The following is a 26,636-nucleotide window of genomic DNA, read 5'->3' as shown; positions in this document are numbered from 1 at the left end:
GCCTTCTTTTGCAGCTTTCCCAGGCTGTTAGCAGGGTGCTGTACTAGAAGTGTTGCAGCTGGGACACAGGCTGGCACACATATATGAAGCATGGGGTCTTCTCTACTGTCTTTGAAGGTCACTGGTTCAGAAGTATCTGAAATATAGCTGATTTGAATATAAGAAAACATTTGTATTATTTTGGGCTTTGAAAAAACAACTGAAGGCCTGCGCCGTGGCTCAATAGGCTAATCCTCCACCTGCGGTACCAGCACACTGGGTTCTAGTCCCGGTCGGGGTGCTGGATTCTGTCCTGGTCGCTCCTCTTCCAATCCAGCTTTCTGCTATGGCCTGGGAGTGCAGTGGAGGATAGCCTAAGTCCTTGGGCCCTGCACCCGCATGGGAGACCAGGAGAAGCACCTGGCTCCTGGCTTCAGGTGAGCGCGGTGCGCCGGCCGCAGCGCGCCTGCTGCAGCGGCCATTGGGGGGTGAGCCAACAGAAAAGGAAAACCTTTCTCTCTCTCTCTCTCTCTCTCTCTCTCTCACTGTCCACTCTGCCTGTCAAAAAAAAAAAAAAAGAACAACTGAAAAGAAGCCAAGTCATTACCTAATTTCCTTTGTATCTTTGTAATAAATCCTACTTGTGAAAATTATGGAAAATGGATAATACACAACTTTTTTATATAGCTACTCCAACTTACATTTTCTGGAATTTACCATTTTTTTTTTAAAGATTTATATTTTTTACTTGAAAGAATTACACAGAGAGAGGAGAGGCAGAGAGAGAGAGAGAGAGAGGTCCTCCATCTGCTGGTTCACTCCTCAATTGGCTGCAACGGCCGGAACTCTGCTGATCCGAAGCCAGGAGCCTCTTCGAGGTCTCCCACGTGGGTGCAGGGGTCCAAGGACTTGGGCCATCTTCCACTGCTATCCCAGGCCATAGCAGAGAGCTAGATGGGAAGTGGAGCAGCATATGGGATGCTGGTGCTTCAAGCCAGGGCGTTAACCCGCTGAACCACAGCACTGGCCCCTGGAATTCACCATTTTCTAAGATTATAGATATACTTTAATTGTAATTACTGACATAAGTAAAGTTCATATAATAGTATATAACCATAGTAGTTATCATAATTCTGTTAGATAATGTGGAAGGAAGAGGCTTGCGTGGCACATACTTTTGGCTAGTTGTCTTTTTTGGTGTGTGCTCAGTTGATACAGTTGCTATGGGCAGGGTATGGAGGAGCAAGTGTATCTCAGGACTAACCATCTTCCTTGGTCCTCAGCTCCGTTGTGCTACCAGTTGTTTTATACTTAGACTGTTGGTCACAAGGGCACCATGTGAGAGAATTTGGATTGTTGGCAGATCTCATCCTGGTACTAGTAAAACAACTTGTTAGATAATGTGCCATGATCTTTGAAGTACTGTGCTTGTTCCTTTACATTACCACTTCTTTTTACTGAAGTAATTTGCCCGAATAGTATTTACGTTTTGATTTTGCGTATTTCATTTCAGTAGAGTAATATATCCTCTGTGTTTCTTGGAAATTGGAAAACAGAATTAATTTTTTTTAAGAAACAATTTTTTTTTTCAGAGATTTTTTTTATTTATTTGAAAGGCAGAGATACAGAGAAGGAGAGATCTTATATTCACAGGTTCGTTTTCCAAATGGCTGTGGTGGCTGGGACTAGGCCAGTCTGAAGCCAGGAGCCTAGAACTCATCCACATAGGTGGCATGGTGGTGGATTGGAAGTTTAGCTGCTGGGAGTCAAAGCGGGTGCTCATATGGGATGCCAGCATTGTAGGTAGTGGCTGAAAACCTCTGTGCCACAGCAGCGCTGGGCCCTAAGAGAATACTTTTTTTTAAAGTGTAATTGGATGATTGTGTAGTGTTTTTCGCTGAAACTGTATGTTGTTAATATTGTGGCTGGCATTTATGTTGCTTCTATTTTATTAAACTGTTTTCTAGTCTGTTCACTCATTTCCAGTTTTATAAGTCAGATTCTTTGTTACATAGGCATTTGTTTAACTCCTGCCAGTGACTTAATTTTATCTTTCTCTGTGTATCTGATTTAAGGTAGAGTTGTTAGAAGACTAATAAAGTCACTATGAAATTATAATGAAGATATAAACCATTTTACTGTGATAGTGACTTGCTATTTCTGTTATTACTGTTTAACGAATGAATTGCTTGTTTTTCTACATTCCATTCTCTGCCATAAATTGACATTTGAAAAATTAACATATTGCTTGTTAAAATAATCTGAGCATTTTTTGGAAAAGACTATTTATTTATTTGAGAGGTGAGATTATAGAGAGAGGGAAAGACATAAAGGTCTTCCATCTGCTGCTTCAGTCCCCAGTTGGCCACAGTGGCTGGAGTTGAGCTGATCAGGAGCCAGGAGCTTCCTCCGGGTCTCCCACTCAGATCTAGGGGCCAAAGTACTCGGACCATCTTCTACTTCTTTCCCAGGCCATAGCACAGAGCTGGATTGCAAGAGGGGCACCTGGTACATGAACTGGCACCCATATGGTATACCAGCGCTCCAGGCAGAGGCATAGCCTACTATGCCACAGGTCTGGCCCCACTGAGCATTTTTTGAAAAAGATGTATTTATTTGAAAGGCAGAGTTATAGGGAGAGAAGGAGAAGCAGAGAGATCTTCCATCTATTGATTTATTCCTCGAATGGCCAAAACAGCCAGGAGTGGGCCAAGCCAAAGGTAGGAGTCGATGCAGGAGTCCAAGCACTTGAACTATCTTCCACTGCTTTCCCTGGTGCGTTATCAGGGAGCTGTATTGAAAGTGGAGCAGCTGGGGATTGAACCAGCAACCATATGGGATGCTGGTGTCAAAGTATCTTAACCCCTATACCACAATGCTGGCCCCAGTCTGAGCATTTTTATAAATTCTCTTGTTGCCTAACTTTTTAGGATGTGATTTGACCTCATTATTTCAGTGTACATATTTCTACCTTCTCTTGTGCCCTAAAGATTATCAGGTGGATGTGTTTTATAATCTACAGGACTATTTGTATTTCTAATAAATGTTTCCTAATAGGTATTTCAGGAGCCAGTAGAGGAAGAACGAGATGGCAGAAAAAAGAAATATCCTAGTCCCCAGAAGACCCGTTCTGAATCTAGTGAACGAAGGTTTGTGTTTATCTTTAGTTAGGAAGACATTGATAACTCACTTTTCAGTTGGCTTGTGAGGTCATTACAGGAATTGTAACATGTTTTCTGACTCATCTCTCAACTCATTAAAGAAAGAGTGTTATCATGCTTCCTTTCATTCTGTTTTTTGTCTTTATCTTACTTTCTATTCCTTTTATAAACATCATTATGAGCTTTCCCCAAGAGCTCAGGGGTGGGAACAGTTCCCTTAGAGAATATCATTGAAATGTTCCATTTGGTTAGGGGTGTTCAATATTAAAATTATCCACTTCATTTTATACTATAAGTATTGTTGTTATTACGTTGAAATACTGATGGACCATCAAAAAATTGGTTTTTGTTTAGGAAGACTTTGTTTTGAGCCTTTTTTATTTTCCAGTTTTCAATTTCTGTTTTTCTGCTCCCCTCTGCTACTTTGGATTCACCTCCTTTTCTTTTCTCCCCACCCAGTTTAGTAGAAGTGAGAATGTGTTTTTTCCTTTTTATATAATGGGTTAGAGGGATTATGTGGTAGTCTTAAATCTTGCGATTTTCTAAAATATCAGAGACGTTATGAATTTTGATCACTCAAGGAGAGTATTTTATACTCTACATTTGTTTGCAGAACTACTTTCTATAGCCTATATATGGCTTTTATATCTGTGTATTACAGGACACGAGAGAAAAAAAGAGAAGATGGCAAGTGGAGGGACTATGACCGGTACTATGAGCGGAATGAATTGTATCGTGACAAGTATGACTGGAGAAGAGGCAGGAGTAAGAGCCGGAGTAAGAGCCGAGGCCTGAGTCGTAGCAGAAGCCGAAGTAGGGGGCGCAGTAAAGACCGGGATCCAAATAGGAATGTTGGTGAGTAGATGAGGTGTTCCAATAAAATAAAAACTCTAGTTGCTTTTCTTCCTGTATCACGGAATGTATAATGAATTCCTTAACAGAAATTGTACCTTTAATATTTAATCAATATAAAAACTGAAATTGTCTCAAACAATATTGATTTTGTTATAAAGGTAGGGCTGTATTCTTGGGATGAAGTAAAGGGAGTTTACGTAAAAGAAATTATTTATAAGTATCATAGTATATGTCTAGACTTAAGTCATTTTGTATAAACGATACAAATGTCCCTTAATGAACAAAGCTATCGAATGAAGAGGAGGGTTGTTTGCTTTTGCTTTTTTTTGAATAATTGATGTGCTGTAAAGTTGCCTAAAGTTTCCCAATTAAAAAGATGTAAGTTACTGGGATCCCAACCGTTGATCTTCTGAGATATCAGTTTGAAAGTCAGTTCTTGGAAAACATTCTTATTAAAAAGCCATGAAGGCTGTGACTCTTTTTTCATTAAGTATAATTGATGGTAATATTATAAAAGTTTATTTTTCATGTTACTGCCACATTGTGGATGTTCCTACTTTTAGGATATATTAATGATGAGAGCAGTTTAAAATATAGATAGTAAGTTTACTTAAGTACTCTCATCTATCCTATTCTGTGAGAAAATAAGAGTAAGAACGTAAATGTGTGATCTCTTTGTTCTTGTTTTTATTTTGTTTCCAAAGCAGAGCACAGGGAAAGATCGAAGTTTAAGAGTGAAAGGAATGACCTGGAGAGTTCCTATGTGCCTGTGTCTGCACCACCTCCTAACTCTTCTGAACAGTATTCCTCTGGGGCCCAGTCTATTCCCAGCACTGTTACTGTGATCGCACCTGCTCACCACTCTGAAAATACAACTGAGAGTTGGTCTAATTACTATAACAATCATAGCTCTTCCAATTCTTTTGGTCGAAACCCACCACCGAAGAGGCGATGCAGAGATTATGATGGTAAAAATCATCACCTTCTCTCATATTGTATCCTAAACTACTAGTGAAGCAAATGTTGCATGTATTGTGTACTTTTTAAAAAAAATATTATGGTTCACTCCTCAGATGGCTGCAATGGCCAGTGCTGGGCCAGGCTGATGCCAGGAGCTGTGAGCTTCATCCAGATCTTCCATGTGGCTGTCAGGGGCCCTGCTTTTCCCAGGCCATTAGTAGGGTGTTGGTTTGAAAGTGGAGCAGTCAGGACACAAACTGGTGGTCATATGAAGTGCTCATGTTGCAGGGGGCCTTTTTCTTTTTAAAATTTTATTATTTATTTATTTGCAAGAGTTACAGACAAAGAGAAGGAGAGAATAGAGAAAGAACTTCAACCTGCTGATTCACTCCCCAAATGGCTGCAGTGACTGGAGTTAGGTTGATCTGAAGCCAGGAGCTTCTTCTGGGTCTCTTGCATAGGTGCAGGGGCCCAAGGACTTGGGCCATCTACTGCTTTCCCAGGCCATAGCAGAGAGCTGGATTGGAAGTAGAGCAGCCAGAAATTGAACTGGCACCCATGTGGGATGCTGGCACTGCAGACAGCAGCTTTACCTGCTATGCCACAGCTGTGGCCCCAATTTTAATTTCTTTTATAGTGTTTGGTACTTAGAACTTGGTTAAGGTGTGTAACCTACTTAGTAGTTTGACTTGCTGATTTTCAGTTTGAATGAATGAGTATGTATGTATTTAGATTTTTATTATGGATATATTTAAATGTTTATGAAAATTGACAAATAACATAAACCTCAGGGTACACATTACTTCATTTCAACAGTTACCAACTTGTGGACAATCTTGTTTTTAATCTATACTCCTACCCACTTCTTGGCCTGCATTATTTCTTTCTTTCTTTTTTAAAGATTTATGTATTTATTTGGAAGAGTTACACAGAGAGAGGAGAGGCAGAGAGAGAGAGAGAGAGAGAGAGAGAGAGGTCTTCCATCTGGTGGTTCACTCCCCAGATGGCTGCAATGGCCGGAGCTGTGCCGACCCGAAGCCAGCAGCCAGGAGCTTCCTCCAGGTCTCTCACACGGGTGCAGGGGCCCAAGGACTTGGGGGCCGTCTTCTACTGCTTTCCCAGGTCATGGCAGAGAGCTGGGATGGAAGTGGAGCAGTTGGGACTCAAACTGCCACCCATATGGGATGCTGGCACTTCAGGCCAGGGTGTTAACCCACTACGCCTCAGTGCCGGTCTGCATTATTTCAAGCAAATTGCAAACCTCATAATACTTTAAATAAAAAAAAGATTTATTTTATTTATTTGAAAGAGTTACAGAGAAACAGAGAAGGGGAAAGACACAGAGAGAGGTCTTCTATCCATTGGTTCACTCCCCAAATAGCTTAAAGGGCCAGAGTTGCCCAATCTGAAGCCAGGAGCCAGGAGCTTTTTCTAGATCTCCCACATGGGTGCAAGGGCCGGAGGATGTGGGCCATTTTCTGCTGTTTTCCCAGGCCATAGCAGAGAGCTAGATCAGAAGTAGAACAGCTCAAACTCAAACCGGCACCCGTATGTGCTGCCAGCACCACAGGCTGGGTTTTAACCCACTGTGCCACAGCCTCAACCCCATAATGTTACTTTCTATAAATATAAAATGTATGTATGTTGTATATATACAGCTAGAGTTCTGCCACTCAACTTCCCAAAGCCAACTTTAATGTTAGCAATTTCTTCTGTATCTTTCCAAAGATAGAGTAGACATATATCTCCACACACACACACACACACACATATATATATATATATTCACATATATATATATTCATATATATATATATATATATACACACACACATACATATTGTCCCCCAGTTTCTTTTTCACATAAATGGTAGTGTACTGGGGCCAGCATAGTGGCATAGCGGGTAAAGCTGCCACCTGTGAATTCAGCATCCCATGTGGATGCTGTTTCAAGACCCACCTATTCCACTTCTGATCCAGTTCTCTGTCGATGTGCCTGGGAATGCAGTGGAGGATGGACCAAGTGTTTGGGCCCCTGCATCTGCATGGGAGACCTGGAAGAAGCTCTGAGCTCCTAGCTTCAGCCTGGCCCCATGTTGACTGTTGAAGCCACCTGGTGGGTTAACCAGCAAATGGAGTATCTGCCTCTCTTTGTCTCTTCCTCTCTCTGTGCAACTCTGACTTTCAAGTAAATAAATCTTTAAAAAAAAGATAAGTGTACTACTCACAATTCTGCATGATGTTTTTTCACTTAGCTGCATTTTCTAGCAGTCATCCTATATTTATACAGAAAGAGCTTCCTCAATGTTTTTTTTTAAGGCTTCTTTGTATATTATTCTTATAAAAGTGCATATTGATACGTGTTAGGATGTTTGTAATATTTTTCTGTTGTAAACAGTCCTGCAGTAAGTAACATATTATATATGATGCCCACTTGAATATTTCAAACTGAAATTTCAACTTCCATATAGAACAAGAATGATTGCTTTAGCATAATATAAGACTGGATCATTAAATTTAAATCATCTAGTTTATGGCTCTCATATAATAAAGCTTCAGTTTCTGTTATGAAACTTAATATCAAATGGTTAATAGTAGATAAAAAGGTTCCTGACCCTGTTACTTGTTATTTCAAAAATTATAGTCTCATATTATATGAAATAGATACTTAACTCTTCCTCAGGGTTATACCATGATTTATAGAATAACACCAAGAGGATTACATGTAATCTCCTTGGAGAAAACCCCTTTGTAAATCACATTGGTGGATTTTTCAGGGACTCATTCTGTTTGTCTTCTGAATTCTAAATAGATCACAAGATACTTATTTTATTCTTACAGAGAGAGGATTTTGTGTTCTTGGTGACCTTTGTCAGTTCGATCATGGAAATGATCCTCTGGTTGTTGATGAAGTTGCTCTGCCAAGTATGATTCCTTTCCCACCTCCTCCTCCTGGGCTTCCTCCTCCACCACCTCCTGGAATGCTAATGCCTCCAATGCCAGGCCCAGGTCCAGGTCCAGGCCCAGGCCCAGGCCCAGGCCCAGGTCCTGGCCATAGTATGAGACTTCCTGTTCCACAAGGACATGGCCAGCCTCCTCCTTCCGTTGTGCTTCCCATACCAAGTAAGTATATTTTGATTAAATCTTTCTCTAGTGGAGAATTCTACTTAGAAGAGTCTTTGAATTTGACATTCCATTTACAGTATTTGAAACATAAATTAATAATAGAACTTGGGTTATAGTTTCATAATTAAGATGTGATTCTTTGCTTTTTTTCATCCGTTGTAGCATGGTGTTATAATACCAATAGTATAAATTTTTTATGTTGTGGCCTAGCCTATCTTGATCAATAGTCAAAATCCTGTTATTTGCTAGATGTTAGAGGACTTGCCAATACTTTAATGAGGTTTTTAGTGTTTTAAGAAAATATCTACAAGAATATTAAAATGTGAAGAAATTTTTTATTATGGAAACTTTTATTTATTCACAAAATAATGTGTATTGTGTCCAGACTCAGTGGTTATCAGTATTCAGTTGTTTTTGTCAATCATCCCTCTCCTGCCACATCATATACACACTTCTTTTATGTTTGCTTGTTTTTGCTGGAGTAAATTCTGAATTTCATATTTTTAAAAATATTTATTTATTTGAAAGTCAGAGTTACACAGAGAGAAGGAGAGGCAGAGAGAGAGAGAGAGAGAGGTCTTCCATCCATTGGTTCACTCCCCAGATGGCCACAATGGCTGGAGCTGTGCTGATTAAAAGTCAGGAGCTGTGAGCTTCTTCCAGGTCTTCCACATGGTTGCAGGGGCCCAAGGACTTGACCCATCCTCCACTGCTTTCCCAGGCCATAGCAGAGAGCTGGATTAGAAGAGGAGCAGCCAGGACTCGAACCGGTGTTCATATGGGATGCTGGCACCACAGGTGGCATCTTTACCCGCTATGCCACAGCACTGGCCCCCTGAATTTATTATTATTTCACCAGTATATTCATAATGGATCTCTTCACTGATAAGGATATTTGTTTTGTTTGTTTAGATTTATTTTATTTATTTGACAGGCAGAGAATAGAGGGAGAGAAAGGAATGACAGAGAGGGGGTTGGGGGAGGTTGTCCATCTGCTGGTTCACTCCACAATGGCCAGGGCTGGACCAAGCTGAAGTCAGAAGCCTCAAACTCCATCCAGGTCTCCAACATGGGTGGCAAGGGTCAAGTGCGTGGGCAGTCTGCTGCTTTCCCAGATGCATTTATATAAAGGAGCAAATTTCATATATCGTTTTAAGAATATAATGATACTTCCCACCCTTCTTAATTTTCTTTAAATTTTGTAGTGATATACTTTCAGTTTACTTTGTGATCACAAGCTTAAATCTCCACTAAATAAAGAATTCAGCAATTAGTAATGCTTGTAATGTAGGCTGTAAATTATAATCAAATTTCAAAATGTCATTTTCACTCACACATTAGAGATTTTTTGTGCCCTATATATTAATTAACACAAATCAGGGAAAACATATGAGGGAACTTTTTAAAAAGATTTATTTATTTGAAAGGCAGAGTGGGATAAAGAAATCTTCTGTCTACTGGTTCACTGCAGATTCCTGCAATAGCCAGGGCTGGTCCAGACTGAATTTAGGAGCCAGGAACTCCATCGTAGTTTATGTGGGTGTCCTGGGCCCAAGTACCTGGACTGTTTTCTGTCTTCCTAGGCACATTAGCAAGGAACTGAATTGGGAAGTGGAGTAGCCAGGACTCAAAACTGGTACTCCAATATGGAATGTCAGTGTTACAAGTGACAGTTTCACCCCAGTGCCACAACACTGAACCGAAGAGTGAAATATATTTGTTTAAGGTTTATATGTTTATTTATTTGAAAGTCAGAGTTGTAGGGAGAGACAGACACAGATCTTCATCTGCTTTTTCACTCCCCAAGTAGCTGCAACAGCCAGGGCTGAGCTAGCCAGAAGCCAGATCACCTATGCAGGTGGCAGGGGCCCAAGCAGGTGGGCCATTTTCCTCTGCTTTTCTCATTAGCAGAGGGTGCCAGTTCAAGTGTTGGATCTTCCACTTCCAATTCTGCTCCCTGCTAATGGCCTGGGAAAGCAGTAGAAGATGGCCCAAGTGCTTGGGCCCCTGTACCTGTGTGGGAGACCTGGAGGAAGCTCCTGGCTCCTGGTTTCAGATCATCCCAGCTCTGACCATTGCAGCCATTAGAGAGTGAACCAGTGGATGGAAGTCCTCTCTCTGTGTCTCTCCTTTCTGTCTGTAACTCTGCCTCTCAAATAAGTAAACAAATCTTTTAAAAAAAATAAATCTTAGAAAAAAAAATGAGAGGTACAGTGACAGAAATCTTCCATCTGGTGATTTGGGCTGGGCTGAGTCAAAGCCAGGTGTCTGAAACTCAGTCTAGGTTTCCCTTGTGGGTGGAAGGGATCCAAGTGCTTGAGACATCACCTGCTGCCGCTAGGATGCACATTATTGGAATCTGTTACCGGGACTCAAAGACAAGCCCTTTAATTGGTAACAACAGCCTTTTTTTTTCTCTTTAAGATTTGTTTATTTGAAATTCAGAGTTAGAGGGAAAGGCATAGTTCTTCATCTGCTGATTCATTCCACAGATGGCGGCAACAGCAGGGCCAGAGCAAAGTCATGAGCTTCATCTAGGTCTCTCAAGCACTGGAGCCATCTTCCACTGCTTTTTAAGGCCCATTAGCACGGAGCTGGATCATAAGTGGAGCAGTAGACTGAACCAGCCCTGTATGGGATTCCAGCGTCACAGGCAGTGGCTTAACCTGCTGCACCACAGTGCTGGCCCTGGGTATTAGTATCTTAACACTGGTGTACCCCTGTCCCAAGAAGCTTCTTGATGTATATAGCAATGCTAACAGTAGAAGCTGTTATCTCACTGTGAGAACATACCTGTTTAAAAGTTAAGTCAAAGCATATCATATCACCCAGTGGTTTGCTTTGAAAAATTTGAATTCAACAGAAAAGGTGAAAGAATTATACCTATATACCGTATACCATCTAAGTTAAACAACTAGCATTTCATTATTTTTATCATATTTTCATTGTCATGTGTCTTTCCTTCTCTCTTTTTATTTCTGATGCATTTCATTGTATGTTGCAGAATTCTGTAGAACTTTATCACCTTGGAAACTTTCCTCTAATCCCTTCCTTGTCATTCTCATCCTCTACCTGCAGAGGCAACCAGTTTTGTTTGTTTGCATCCTAGATTAGTTGTACTTGTTCTAAAATTAAGAGTCATTAATCAGTGAATTAAACAATTTAAACAAACTGGCTTCTGTTAAATTCCTTAATTCTGTTCAAAGCCAAAGTATTCTAAGTATGAATGCCAAGATGAGTATTAGTACATTGAATTTTTTTTAAAGATTTATTTATTTATTTGAAAAGCATAGTTACAGAGAGAGAGGGAGGCAGAGAGAGAGAGAGAGAGATCTTCCATCTGCTAGTTCACTGCCTAGATGGCTGCAACTTCCAGGGCTGGGCCAGGCCAAAGCCAGGAGCTCTATCTGTGTCTCCCACATGGGTGGCAGGGACTCAAGCATTTGGGCCATCTGCTGCTTTCCCAGGCATGTTAGCAAGGAGCTGGCTGGATTTGAAGTGGAACAGTCAGGACACGAACCAGTGCCCATATGGGACACTGGCATCACAGGTGGTGGCTTAACCTGCCATGCTGCAATGCTGGCTCCACATTGAATATTTTTATTAGGAAATATCAGTCCTCTATATTTCACTTTTTGTTATTTGTAGGACCACCCATAACACAGTCAAGCTTAATAAACAGCCGTGATCAGCCTGGGACAAGCGCAGTGCCCAATCTTGCACCAGTAGGAGCAAGACTACCTCCTCCTTTACCCCAGAACCTCCTTTATACAGTATCAGAACGTAAGTAAATGTTGTTTGATTTAAAATTATTGGGATGTAGAGAGATTTTGTCATATCAGTATTACCCTTTTAAGAAATACTATTTAATTTTTTAAAAGATTCATTTATTTTTTTGCAAGGCAGATTTACTTTGGGGTGAGGTGGGGAGGAAATAGGGGGTGGGAGAGAGATTGGTCATTCTTCCATCTGCTTGTTCACTCTCCACATGGTAATAATGGCTGGGCTGGGACAGGGCTGGGTTGAATGCAGGAGCCTAGAACTCCATGCAGGTCTTCTGTGTAGGTGGAAGGGGCCCAGGTACTCTTTCCATTATCTGCTGCCTTTCCAGGCACATTATCAGGGAGCTGAATCAGAAGTCTAGAAGCCAGGACTCAAACTGGTGCTTATATGAGATGCCAGCAATGCAGTCAGTGGCTTAACCTGCTGTGTTTCAGTTCCAGCCCTAAATAATGCCTAGTTTCTATTCTTACAGACTGTGTAACTATACACAATGTGATTATGCCATCTAGCTGTGTTTTAATTTGTGTGGTACACAAGAGAAAGCAAGACCTTCTATTTTAGAGAAGTTTGCTCTTCTGTAGAGTAGTAGCATTTAAACTCTTCTTAGGGAAACTTTTAAAACAACAATTTGTGTATTTGGGGACAGAATATATTTTATTTATTTGCTTTATTTCAAAGTCAGAGTTACACAGACAGGAGAGATAGAAAATCTTCCATCTGCTGGTTCACTCCCCAAATGGCCACAGCGCTGGGGCTGGACCAGGCTGAAGCCAGGAGCCAAGAACTCCCTCCAGGTCTCCCATGGCAGTGCAGGGACCAAGTACTTGGGCCATCCTCTGCTGCTTTCCCAGGTGCATCGGCAGGGAGCTGGATCGGAAGTGGAACAGCAGCCAGGACTCAAACTGGTGCCCATGTGGGATGCTGGCCCTGCAGAAAGTGGCTTAACCTGCTATGCCACAGTGCTGGCCCCAGGGAAACTTATTTTGATACTCTGTTCAAAAACTGTTTCCCTAAGTTTTTGAAATGTAGGCTTATCTTAAGAAGTATGCAAAAGATTGAGTAAGATATGTCTGATAGGGGCCGGTGCTGTTGCACAGTGTGTTAAAGCCCCTGTATGCAGCGCCCGCATCCGATACGGGCGCCAGTGTGAGTCCTGGCTGCTCCACTTCCAATCTAGCTCCCTGCTGATGGCCTGGGAAAGCAACAGAGGATGTCCCTTGTCCTTGGGCCCCTGCACCCACGTGGGAAACCCAAAAGAAGCACCTGGCTCCTGGCTTTGGATCAGCTCAGCTCTAGCTGTTGCGGCCACTGAGGGAGTGAACCAGCGAATGGAAAACCTCTCTTTCTGTCTCCTCTCCCTCTTTGTGTAACTCTGTCTTTGAAATAAGAGATATGTCTCATAATTATGTAACATGTTGAGATAATGATAGAAAGCCATCATTTAAATTGTAGTGTTTGGGGTTTATACTGTTAAAAAATTTAAATTTTATAATAAGTTTTCTTTTCATCTTAATTCTCAATCTTTTTTTTAAAGACTTAATTATGTATTTTTTCATTTTTATTATTTTTTAATAAACATCTTTTTTAAAAAAATATTTGTTTTATTTATTTGAAAGAGTTACAGAGAGGTAGAGACAGAGAGAGAGGGGTCTTTCATCCACTGATTCCCTCCCCAAGTGGCTACAACAGCCGGAGCTAAGCTGATCTGAAGCCAGGAGCTTGACTTGGCTTCTCCTGGTCTCCCATGCGGGTGCAGGGCCCAAGCACTTGGGCCATCATCCACTGCCTTCCCAGGCCCTAGCAGAGAGCTGGCCTGGAAGAGGGGCAACCGGGATAGAATCCAGCGCCCCAACCGGGACTAGAACCCGATGTGCCGGCACTGCAAGGCGGAGGATTAGCCTGTTAAGCCATGGCGCCGGCCAAGGGTTTTTTTTTTATTTAAATTAGGCTTATTTATTTATTTGAAAGGCAGAGCCACAGAGAGGCGTTGGAGGGGGGCAGGGAGAGAGAGAGAGAGATCAACCGATCCTCCATCTGCTGGTTCACTCCCCAAATGACCACAGCTGCTGGAGCTGAGCTGATACGAAGCCAGGAGCTTCTTCTGGATCTCCCACGCGGGTGCAGGGGCCCAAGGATTTGGGCCATCTTCCATTGCTTTCTCATGCCATAGCAGAGAGATGCATCAGAGCATCAGAGAGCTGGATTGCAAGTGGAGCATCCAAACCTCGAACCAGAGCTCATAGCAATGCTGGTACTGCAGGCGGCAACTTTACCTACTACTCCACAGCAGCAGCCCCTTATTCATTTATTTTTGAAAGTCAGAGAGAGAGAGGGAAAGACAGAGAGCGGTCTATCCACTGGTTCACTCTCAGATGGCTTTAATGGCCAGTGCTGTGCCAGACTGAAGCCAGGAGACAGAAGCTTTATCTAAGCCTCCCATGTTGGCGGCAGGGGCCCAAACACTTGGGCCATCTTTGCTGCTTTCCCAGGGTCATTTTCACAGAGTTAGATCAGAAGTGGAGCAGCCAGGGCTCAAACAGCACCCATATGGGATGCCAGTTTCACAGGCTGTAGCTTACCTGCTATGCCATGTTGCCAGCCCCCTTTTTATTTCTTAGATGTTTTGTTTAGATTACAAAGATTTTTAAAAAAACTTTCTTAAAAAGAAAAAAAATGAATTGATTGTTAAAAATATCAGATTATGAGATTTTTTTTCTGCAGAGCCATTATGATATTATGTATTATGCTAATATATAACTGTAATTGTGTTAATCTTCTTTGTAACTGTGTCCATCATTAAATTTCTTTTGCCTTCTAAATATTTCTCTTTCTTACATGTCATAGAGAAGCAATTTTGGCCAAGTAGTTAACTCCTAGCAAGTTACTTAATCTCTCTTAGTATCCTCTCATTTTGTAAAGTGAGAATAATAGTTACCTACTCATTAAGGTTATATGGAGGAATAATGAATTAATACATGCAAAACATCTTAAAAAAAAAAAAAAAGGCTTGATACCTGGTAAACTATATGGATAGTTACTATTATAGTTCTTTCTGTCTCCTCAAATTTCAGCCTGTTGTCTTTTACCTGAGTCTGTTTTCCATGGTCCCAGTAGGTCAGTGGAAATAACATGTACCTAATCACCTGGAATTGAAAATTTTATGGCTGCCTGATTGCTTTACTTTTTCACACCTTGTTATTAATAAAATTTTTTTCCTTTGGTGTGCCCCTCTCTATTTCTACTATGTTATCTGCCCTCATCCATCACTTGGTAGTTGACTTAGCTGAATTATAGCTACTACCTTCTTGATACCCCCTTAAGCCACACCACATAAGGCTACTAAGCTGATTTTCCCAAGAAAACCAACTGTGTCCATTCCTCATGAGAACACTTCAGTAGCCACCATTCCCTTTAACTGCTGGTGAGCCCGTCTGTAGCCTCTAACTTTCTTTCTTTCTTTCTTTCTTTTTTTTTTTTTTTGACAGGCAGAGTGGACAGTGAGAGAGAGAGACAGAAAGGTCTTCCTTTTGCCGTTGGTTCACCCTCCAATGGCCGCCACGGTAGGCGCGCTGCGGCCGGCGCACTGCGCCGATCCGATGGCAGGAGCCAGGTACTTATCCTGGTCTCCCATGGGGTGCAGGACCCAAGGACTTGGGCCATCCTCCACTGCACTCCCTGGCCACAGCAGAGAGCTGGCCTGGAAGAGGGGCAACCGGGACAGGATCGGTGCCCCGACCGGGACTAGAACCCTGTGTGCCAGCGCCGCAAGGCGGAGGATTAGCCTAGTGAGCTGCGGCGCCGGCCTTTTTTTTTTTTTTTTTTTTTTGACAGGCAGAGTGGATAGTGAGAGAGAGAGACAGAGAGAAAGGTCTTCCTTTTTGCCGCTGGTTCACCCTCCAATGGCCGCCGCGGCCGGCGCATCTCGCTGATCCAAAGCCAGGAGCCAGGTGCTTCTCCTGGTCTCCCATGCGGGTGCAGGGCCCAAGCACTTGGGCCATCCTCCACTGCCCTCCCGGGCCACAGCAGAGAGCTGGCCTGGAAGAGGGGCAACCGGGATAGAATCCGGCACCCCAACTGGGACTAGAACCCGGTGTGCCAGCGCCGCAAGGCAGAGGATTAGCCTGTTAAGCCATGGCGCCAGCCTTCTAACTTTCTTTTATCTAGCCATTTCTTCTTCGTAATCTTTTCCCCTATTCCCCAATGTACATCTTCTCTGGTAAGGCCATTTACAACCTCTCTGCACTCCTGTCATTCCTTCACTTTATTTTTCTATCTCTACTCCTCCATAAAGCTCTCTGATGTCTTATTCTTTCAAGACCCAAATCTTTTAAATACTTGGGTTATTACTATTTTAATCTCCAAAAAGTGTTTATTGCATATAATAGCATATACGAGTATACAGATGTACTGTTTGATTTTGTTTTTTAAAGATATATTTATTGGGGCCGGCACTGTGGTGCAGTAGGTTGGTTAATTCTCTGCCTGCAACACCGGCATCCCATATGGGCACCGGTTCTAGTCCCTGCTGCTCCTCTTCCAATCCAGCTCTTTATGGCCTGGGAGAGCAGTAGAAGATGGCCCAAATGCTTGAGGCCCTGCACCCCCCATGGAGAACCTGGAAGAAGCTCCTGGCTCCAGATCAGCGCAGCTCTGGCCATTGTAGCCATATGGGGAGTGAGCCAATGGAAGGAAGGCCTTTCTTGGAAGAGTTACACAGAGAGAGAAGGAGTGGCAGAGAGAGAGAGAGAGAGAGAGAGAGGTCTTCTGTCCACTGGTTCACTACTCAATTGGCCGCAATGGCCGGAGCTGTGCAGATCCGAAGCCAGGAGCCAGGAGCTTCTTCCTGGTCTCCCACGTGGGTGCAGGAGCCCAGGGACTTGGGCCTTCTGCTGCTATTCCAGACCACAGCAGAGAGCTGGATCTTTTCCAGGCCATAGTACCGGCCCCGGAAGGCCTTTCTCTGTCTTTCCCTCTCCCTCTCTGTAGTTCTACCTCTCAAATAAATAATCTTTTTTAAAAAAAATAGATACATTTATTTGGAAATCAGAGTTAGAGCGTATGCATCCATATGCTGGCTCACTCCTCAGATGGCCCCAGCTGCCAGGGTTGGGCCAGGCCGAAGCCAGGAGTTTCATCTCGGTCTCCCATTTGGGTAGCAAGATTCCAAACACTTTTTTTTTTAAAAAATATTTACTTTATTTATTTGAAATACAGAGTTACAGAGAGAGGTAGGGACAGAGAGAGAGGTCTTCCATCTGCTGGTTCACTCCCCAGATGGCCACAACGTCCGGAGCTGCGCTGATCCGAAGCCAGCAGCCAGGAGCTTCCTCCAGGTCTCCCACGTAGGCACAGGGGCCCAAAGACTTGGGCCATCTTCTACTGCTTTCCCAGGCCTTAGCAGAGAGCTGGATCAGAAGAGGAAAAACTGGGATTAGAACCAGTGCCCATATGGGATGCCGGCGCTTCATGCCAGGGCTTTAACTTGCTTTGCCACAGCACTGGCCCGAGGGTTCCAAACACTTAGGCTGTCTTCCATTGCTTTCCCAGGACGTTAGCAAGGAGCTGGATTAGAAGTGGAGCAGCTGGGACTTGAACCAGTGCTGGTATGGAATGCTGGTGTCTCAACCGGTAGCTTTATCTGCTATGCTACAGTGCTAGCCACTGTTTGATATTTTTTCATGTATATAAATTTATATTTAGTTGATCTTCTTCAGACAAGAAGTTATATCTCTGGGGTCAGCACTGTGGCATAGTGGATGAGGCTGCCGCCTGCAGTGCCACATCCCATGTGGGTGCTGGTTCAAGTCTTGGCTGCTCCACTTCTGATCCAGCTCTCAGCTATAGTCTGGGAAAGCAGTGAAAGATGGCCTGAGCCCTTAGGCCCCTGCACCCACATTAGAGACCCAGAAGAAGCTCCTGGCTCCTGGCTTTGAATCAGCGCAGCTCCGGTCGTTGAGGTCATTTGGGGAGGAGGCTGGTGGATAGAAAATCTCTCTCTTTCTGCCTCTGCCTCTCTGTAACTCTGATCTTCAAATAAATAAATCTTAAAAAAAAAAAAAAAGAAGTTATATCTGTATACTTAAGTAATTGCCCTTCCTATTTTATATTTAATATCTCACAATCTTGTGATTAGTATAGTGTGTTTTCACAGTGCATATTTATTCTTTCTTCTGTTCTCATTTTTAAATTAGAAATCTCAAATATGGCCTCTGGGGCTCGGCGGGGCCGACTGCCCTGCCCCCGCAGACCGCTCACTAGGGTTCTCTGAGGCCTGCCTCCCCCACTGGGCTCGCAGTTCGCCTGCACCCTGGCAGAACTTCCCGCCCCCTTCCATGGCTGTGGGCCATACGAGGCCGTGGGGGGCAGAGGCTGCCTTAGGGGATTCCGGGTGGAGCTATCCATTAAGCAGTCCAGGCACCGCTCTGGGCTGTTGACGGGCATCGTCTGTTAATCCTCATAACATCCCAGGGAGGCTCCCTTCTGCTGGGCCATGAGTGAGCTCAAGGACTGCCCCTTGCAGTTCCACGACTTCAAGTCCGTGGACCACCTGAAGTTGTGCCCCCGCTACACGGTGGTGCTGGCCCGCTCCGAGGATGATGGCATCGGCATTGAGGAGCTGGACACCCTGCAGCTGGAGCTGGAGACCCTGCTGTCCTCCGCCAGCCGGCGCCTGCGCGTGCTTGAGGCCGAAACCCAGATCCTCACTGACTGGCAGGACAAGAAAGGTGACCGACGGTTCCTCAAGCTGGGTCGAGATCACGAGCTAGGAGCTCTCCCCAAACACGGGAAGCCCAAGAAGCAGAAGCTGGAGGGAAAGGCGGGACACGGCCCCCGGCCCTGGCCCCGGGCGGCCCAAATCCAAAAACCTTCAGCCCAAGATCCAAGAATACAAATTCACCAATGACCCAATCGACATGCCACGGATCCCCAAGAATGATGCCCCCAACAGGTTCTGGGCCTCGGTGGAGCCCTACTGTGCCGACATCACCAGTGAGGAGGTGCATACGCTGAGGAGCTCCTGAAACCCCCTGAAGACGAAGCTGAACATTACAAGATCCCGCCCCTGGGGAAGCACTGCTCCCAGCGCGGGGCCCAGGAGGATCTGCTGGAGGAGCAGAAAGACGGGGCCCGGGCTGCAGCCGTGGCTGTCAAGAAGAAAGGCCTCCTGGGGCCCCTGACCGAGCTGGACACTAAAGACGTGGATGTCCTGCTGAAGAAGTCGGAGGCGCAGCACGAGCAGCAGGAAGACGGGTACCCCTTTGGCGCGCTGACCCAGCACCTGCTTCAGGCCCTGGTGGAGGAGAATATCATTTCCCCCATGGAGGACTCCCCCATTCCTGACATGTCTGCCAAGGAGTCGGGGGCTGATGGGGCCAGCACCTCCCCCCGCAATCAGAACAAGCCCTTCAGTGTGCCACACACCAAGTCCCTGGAGAGCCGCATCAAGGAGGAGCTGATTGCCCAGGGCCTGCTGGAGTCGGAGGACTCTGAGGACGAGGTCCTGGCCCAGCTGCGCAAACAGCAGGCGGAGCTGAAGGCCCTGAGCGCGCACAACCGCACCAAGAAGCACGACCTGCTGAGGCTGGCGATGGAGGAGGTGAGCCGCCAGGAGCTGAGGCAGCGGGTCCGCATGGCCGACAAGGTCGTGGACGCCTTCCGCAAGATCATGGCCACGCGGCAGAAGAAGCAGACCCCCACCAAGAAGGAGAAGGACCAGGCCTGGAAGATGCTGAAGGAGCGCGAGAGCATCCTGAAGCTGCTGGACGGGTAGCCCCGGGCCGCCTGCCCCGGCCTGGGTCTCTCCCCTTCCCTGCAGGGTGCTGGGAGCTCCGGCCTGTGGCTGCTCACTGGGCGCTGACAGGCAGCCTCCCGGGGAACGTGACCCTGTGGGAGTCTTCTACAGCTGGGCGCAGGAGGCCCAGTTCCTGCTCAGTCCCTGGAAAGGGGCGGGGCTTCATTTCTGGCTCTTTCTACTCCCTTTCTCCGCATCCCCCTCCCTGAACCCCTACCTCCCCCTCCCCTTCGAGGACTTCTTCCTTGTGGTTTTGTAAAGCACAAACTTAAGAATAAAGTGACTGCTGTGGTTTTTCAAAAAAAAAAAAAATCTCAAATATGTATAAATATAGAACAGTGAACTCACATGAATCTGTCAGCCAATTTCAACAGTTATTACAATTTTTTAAAAAAAGATTTGTTTATTTAAAAGTCAGAGTTAGAGAGGGAGGGAGAGAGAGAGATCTTCCATCTGCTGGTTCATTCCCCAAATGGCCGCAAATGTAGAGCTGAGCCAGTCCAAAGCCAGGAGCCAGGAGCTTCTTCTAGCTCTCCCAAGTGGGTAAGGACATCTCCCACTGCTTTCCCCAGGCCATTAGCAGGGAGCTGGATCGGAAGTCAAACAGCCAGGACTCAAGCTGGATTCTATATGGGATGCTGGCGTCACAGATGGTGGCTTTACCTGTAATGCTGCAGTTATTAACTTATCATTAATCCCCTTATATCTGTTTCCGCAGCTGTTACTATGATTGCTGAACACTTTTTGGACTTTTAAATTTGAAAAACTGGGTTATTTATATCAGAGTCTGTTGTATTTGCATTTTTTAAAAAAAGATTTATTTATTTATTTGAAAGGCACAGTTTCAGAGAGGCAGAGGTAGAGAGGGAGATCCATCTTCCGTCTGCTGGCTCACTCCCCACATGGCCTCAACGGCTAGAGCTGGACCGATCCGAAGCTAGGAGCCAGGAGCTTCTTCTGGGTCTCCCACATTGGGTACATGGGGCTGAACACTTGGGCCATCTTCCACTGCTTTCTCAGGCCGTAGTAGAGAGCTGGATCGGAAGTTCAGTAGCCAGATCTATAAATGACGCCCATATGGGATGCCGGCATTATAGGCAGCAGCCTTACCTGCCACGCTACAGCCGAGCATATTTTTACACATTAAACAGTATTGTGGGGGCCAGCACTGTGGCTTAACGTATAAAGTCGCCGCCTGTAGTGCCAGCATCACATATGAGCACCAGTTTGAGTCTCTGGTGCTCTACTTCCTGATACAGCTCTCTCCTATGGTCTGAGAAAGCAGTAGAAGATAGCCTAAGTGCTTGGGCCCCTGCATGCATGTGGGAGACCTGGAAGAAGCCCCTTACTCCTGGTTTCAGATTGTCATAGCTCTGGCTGTTGTGGCCATCCGGGGGGTGAACCAGCAGATGGAAGACCTCTATGTCTCTCTTTCTCTGCCTTTCCTTCTCTCTCTGTGTAACTCTGACTTTCAAATAAATAAATCTTAAAAAAAAAAAAAAAGTATTGTGACTCATGATAAGAATTCCAGTTTATATTTAATGTTAAAAAATTTGGCAAATAACAGCAGTTTTTATATCATTGAATTTCACATTGTAGCTCACACTATAAACATTCCATTTTGCTTTAATTTTGAAGAATTTGACATTATTTCAGTGACTTATATTTTTCAGCCGGGACCGGCGCCGTGGCTCACTTGGTTAATCCTCCACCCGTGGCGCTGGCATCCCATGTGGGTGCCGGGTTCTGGTCCCCGTTGCTCCTCTTCTAGTCCAGCTCTCTGCTGTGGCCCGGGAGGGCAGTGGAGGATGGCCTAGGTGCTTGGGCCCCTGTGCCCGCATGGGAGACCAGGAGGAAGCACCTGGCTCCTGGCTTCGAATTGTTGCTGCTCCTGCCATAGCAGCCATTTTGGGGGTGAGCCAACCGAGAGAGGACCCTTCTCTGTCTCTTTCTCTCACTGTCTAACTCTATCTGTCAAATAAAAAAAAATATTTTTCAGCCAATATTTATTGAATGCCTACTATGTGCTAGGCATTGGAGTCCAGTGGACTTTTTCTGTTATTTTGGAACAGAAATTTCAAACTTTGATTTTTTAAAGACTGGTAATATTTGTTACAAAACTTAAAGATTTGTTTTGTTTATTTGAAAGGTAGAGTGGCATAGAGGGAGAGACAGAGAGAAAGATCTTCCATTTATTGGTTCATTCCCTAAATGGTCACAACAGTCAGGGCTGGTCCAGGCAGAATTCCATCTGAGTCTCCCATGTGGGTGGCAGGGGCCCAAGACTTGGGCTATCATTTGTTGCCTTCCCAGGCTCTTTAGCAGGGAGCTGGATCCAAAACAGAGTAGCTGGGACTCAAACTGGTGCTGCAGCGTGGGATCCTATTGTATGCCTCAGCTTAACCCACTCTATACAATGCTGGTCCTTGTTAGGAAATTTGAGGGGCCAGTTGAGTTATTAGCAGCTTCTTATTTTGCCAGGTTAAAGGCAGTCTGTGAAAACATCACTTAAAAAAAACCTTTATTATATCAAAAATATAATCTCAGAATAAAGAATAGTCCTTAATATTACTTGATTTTATGAAATATTCACATTTCCCCCCATTTTTGCCTTATTCCAATAAAAGTTGTTAATTTACTGACAAATGAGAGCTACTGCTTTAGAGGTTGGTTTCATTGTTTAAAGACACTTAATTGATAACTGAATATTTTAGAAGATACAGACTATTCATATCAGATGTTTTATAGCTGTGCTGTGCAAACAAGTTTATGATTTTCTTCCTTTCTTAAAAACCTAAAATTTAATTCTGAAGTTTGTAGAGAAATTTGAAAACCTATACTGTAGTTCCTCATAACTATTTACTTATTATTTTTATTTATTTATTTGAGAGGTAGAGTTACAGATAGTGAGAAGGAGAGACAGAAAGGTTTCCATCTGCTGGTTCATTCTCCAAATGGCCGCAACAGCTGGAGCTGAGCTGATCTGAAGCCAGGAGCCAGGAGCTTCTTCCACAACTCTTACGTGGGTGCAGGGGCCCAAACACTTGGGCCGTCTTCCACTACTTTCCTAGGCCATAGCAGAGACTGGCTCAGAAGAGGAGCAACTGAACTAGAACCTGCGCCCATATGAAATGCCAGCACCACAAGTGGAGGGTTAACCTGCTGTGCCACAGCACCAGTCCCCCTAATAACAATTTTTTTTTTTTTTTGACAGGCAGAGTGGATAGTGAGAGAGAGACAGAGAGAAAGGTCTTCCTTTTTGCCGTTGGTTCATCCTCCAATGGCCGCTGTGGCCGGCGCGTCTCGCTGATCCGAAGCCAGGAGCCAGGCGCCTCTCCCGGTCTCCCATGCGGGTGCAGGGCCCAAGCACTTGGGCCATCCTCCACTGCCTTCCTGGGCCATAGCAGAGAGCTGGCCTGGAAGAGGGGCAACCGGGATAGAATCCGGCACCCCAACTGGGATTAGAACCCGGTGTGCCGGTGCCGCAAAGTGGAGGATTAGCCTGTTAAGCCATGGCGCCGGCCACCCCTAATAACAATTTAAACATTACAAAAAGTTGAGGGGTATAGTGTAGTCAGTCATCAGTTTTTAGGTCTTTGTGAAATTATGTTGATTAAGAATTTTTTTTTAATTGTCTTTGAGCCAGATAAGTTGAACCTTTCAAATTGTTCAGTTACTTTCCTAAATATTATAATCACTGATTTCAAAAAAATCAGAACTTGCTTTGCTTAAAAGGAAGTAAACATATGTATGTTTGTAATGTAATAGAGAACTTGAACTATCATAAAGAGAAAGTTTAAATTATAGATATTTCATTGCCATTAACAATTAGTATTAAATTCACAGCATAGAAAACATTTACTAATGGGAAACAGCATATCAGATGCTATTTTCGTTTTAAAAATTTATTTATTTATTTGAAATTCAGAGTTAGAGAGAGAGAGAGAGAGGTAGGTCTTCCATCCAGTGGCTCACTCCCCAATTGGCCACAACAGCTGGAGCTTCGCTGATCAGACTCCAGGAGCCAGGAGCCTCTTCTTGGTCTCCCATGCGATTGCAGGGGCCCAAGGACCAGAGCCGTCTTCTGCTACTTTCCCAGGCCATAGCAGAGAGCTGGATCAGAAGTGGAGCAGCTGGGTCTCTAACCGTTGCCCACATGGGATGCTGGCGCTTCAGGCCAGGGTGTTAACCCACTGTGCCACAGCACCAGCCCCTCAGATGCTATTTAGCTGTGAAAATTATATCCCTAGAGACCCAAAGTAAACAGAAAAATGAAATCTGGATTTTTTTATTTTTCTATTTCTGGAGCTAGAAATAGAAGTCTGCTCAATACTAGGTAGAGGAAATAGATGAGTAAGAAATGGTTCGTCCAAGAACCTAAAAATCTGACCGTGGAGAGAAATACATAAACTAACAACCACTACCCACACACACATAAAAACCAATTTTAGTAAATCTTGCTGGTATGACTAAATGAAATGAATATCTTAGAAACCACAGGTTGGCATTGTTTTGCAGCATGTTAAGTTGCTGCTTGTGATGCTCTCTTCCCATATGAGTGCCAGCTGTTCCACTTCCAGTCCTGCTCCCTGATAATGAGCCTGGAAAAGCAGCTGACAATGGCCTAAGTGCTTGGGCTCCTGCCACCCATTTGGGAGACCAGGACAGAGTTCCTGGCTCCTGGCTTCAACCTGGCAGTTGTGGCCATTGGTGGAATGAACCAGTAGATGGAAGATTTCTTTTTCTGTCTCTGCCTCTGTTTCTCTAACTCTGCCTTTCAAATAAAATAAATCTTTAAAGAAAAGAAAAAAGAAACAGGTCACAAAGGAACTAATTAAAAAATAAAGTGTTGGGGCTGGCACTGTGGAATAGCGGGTAAAGCCACTGCCTGCAGTGCTGACATTCCATATGGGTGCTGGTTTGAGTCCTCTACTTCCCATCTAACTGTCTGCTATGGCCTGGGAAAGCAGTAGAGGATGGCCCAAGTCCTTGGGCCCCTGCATCCGCTTGGGAGTCCTGGAAGAAGCTCCTGGCTCCTGGTTTTGGATGGGCCCAGCTCTGGCTGTTGTGGCCATCTGGGGAGTGAACCAGCAGATGGAAGACCTTTCTCTCTCTCTCTCTCTCTCTCTCTCTCTCTCTCTCTATATATATATATATATATATATATATATATCTTCCCTCTCTCCTCTCTCCTCTCTCTCTGTAACCCTGCCTTTCAAGTAAATAAATACATCTTTAAAAAAATAATAAAGTGTTTAGTCTACAATTGTAACTTGTTTTGAAAGAATGTTAAAAGAGTTAAGAAGAAGTAGTCCATTGCACAACTGGATAGGATATACATGATTCCAGATGCTGTTTGAAAGTTAATGTCGATCAGCGCCGCGGCTCACTAGGCTAATCATCCGCCTGTAGCGCCGTCACCCTGGGTTCTAATCCTGGTTGGGGCACTGGATTCTGTTCCGGTTGCTCCTCTTCCAGTCTGGCTCTCTGCTGTGCCCCAGGAAGGCAATGGAGGATGGCCCAGTACTTGGGCCCTGCACCCGCATGGGAGACCAGGAGGAAGCACCTGGCTTCTGGCTTCGGATTGGTGCAGCGTTCTGGCTGTGGTGGCCATTTCGGGGGTGAACCAACGGAAGGAAGACCTCACTCTCACTCTCACTCTCACTCTCTCACTCTCACTCTCACTCTCTCATTGTCTAATTCTGCCTGTCCAAAAAAAAAAAAAAAAAAAAAGAAAGTTAAGGTCAAATAGATGTACTATGAAAAAACTTTGGAGAGACAGCAGTATATATCCATGAAAAACAGCCATATCTTCTGTAGTATTTATACATTTTAACCAAAAAGTCACTTTGGTTTTTTCAGGACCATTTTTTTTGGAAATATTTTTAAACTTATTTGTTTGAAAGGCAGAGTTACAGAGAATGGGGAAAGACACAAAATGAAAGAGAAAGAGAGAACTTCCATTCACTAGTTTATCCCCCAAACGGCCTCAATGGTTAGGTAGGGGTGAGACCAAAGCCAGGTTTGAGGAGCTCCATCCCTGCCTACTATATGGGTGACAGGAGCCCAAGCAATTGAGCCTTCTTCTGCCACCTTCCTAGGCACATTAGCAGGAAACTGGATCAGAACCAAAGGAGTGTGACTTGGAACTGGCACTCTGATATGGGATGCCATTGCAAGTGACAGCTTAACCTGCTGTGCTGCAATGCTGTCCGTCTGTCAGTGCCATTTTTAAGTAAAGCATATTTGTTTTCTGTTTTATATTTGGTTGGTCTTCTACTTCCTTGAAGAAGATGCATGGAAATATTTTATAATTGGTAAGATTTTGTATCGGATGTGAGAAAAAACTAATGGGAATGTGACATGTTTGACTGTAGAGTTGAAGGTAATTGTCCACCCTTCAAATGAATTCACATAAATACTCTTTCTTTCATAAAGTAATTTTCCTCTAACTATTATGTAGAATACTATGTTACTAAGCTTGAGATTTGCTCATTTAATTCTGTGGAATACATAACCACTCCTACAATGGTTTAATGTCTAGAAAAGTGAATCAGTGTCTCATCCTGTATTTTACTTTGATTCATGTTGCATTAGTTGTCTGAGTACCCATTTCAACATTGTCATTTGGATACTTTAAGTTTTAACCTCTTCTTTAAGTGACTCTTTATTCAGTTTGTACTATGCACCAGGCACCATTTAGACCATGAAACATTCTGATGCAGGAGACATGGTAAACTTGGCTAATATTTGGAAGATGTTGCTTTTTATTTTTTCTGGATTTTAGTTTTCAGCTTAAAGGTTATCTTACAAGTTTTTTCCCTGTGAGTACTATTAAAAACGAAACTAGAAGTTGACTAAAGTTTTACTTTGAATAAAGACTATCTTTCAAGAATCTAAAAACTGATACCAGATGTGTAAGACAGAGAAACAACTTAAATGGGAACATGGACTTGGGATGTTTGCGGTTTGGAATTATC

At 44.1% G+C, this 26,636-nt stretch overlaps 2 protein-coding genes across 7 annotated transcripts in view; both read left to right on the top strand.

The window, feature by feature from the left end:
• RBM27 (RNA binding motif protein 27) overlaps positions 1-26,636 on the top strand; it is a 116,692-nt gene that overhangs the window by 37,499 nt on the left and 52,557 nt on the right. For 2 of the 6 annotated variants that reach the window (XM_062188904.1, XM_062188901.1), the window contains exons 4-8: positions 3,037-3,128; positions 3,802-3,995; positions 4,703-4,963; positions 7,797-8,078; positions 11,730-11,864. In XM_062188904.1, the coding sequence (XP_062044888.1) occupies positions 3,037-3,128; positions 3,802-3,995; positions 4,703-4,963; positions 7,797-8,078; positions 11,730-11,864 (964 nt within the window). Of the gene's footprint in view, positions 1-3,036; positions 3,129-3,801; positions 3,996-4,699; positions 4,964-7,796; positions 8,079-11,729; positions 11,865-26,636 lie in introns of all 6 variants that reach the window. The other 4 variants (XM_062188903.1, XM_062188900.1, XM_062188905.1 and 1 more) reach the window with 2 other exon arrangements.
• Positions 18,334-19,681, top strand: LOC133757939 (transcriptional adapter 3-like). The gene is given in 3 exon segments (XM_062188906.1): positions 18,334-18,693; positions 18,695-18,869; positions 18,872-19,681. Coding segments are annotated over 3 exon segments (1,278 nt in total). The 5' UTR covers positions 18,334-18,354; the 3' UTR covers positions 19,636-19,681.

Source organism: Lepus europaeus, chromosome 4 (assembly GCF_033115175.1).
Source record: "Lepus europaeus isolate LE1 chromosome 4, mLepTim1.pri, whole genome shotgun sequence".
Lineage (NCBI taxonomy): Eukaryota > Metazoa > Chordata > Mammalia > Lagomorpha > Leporidae > Lepus > Lepus europaeus.
This window is presented reverse-complemented; position numbering and strand designations above follow the sequence as displayed.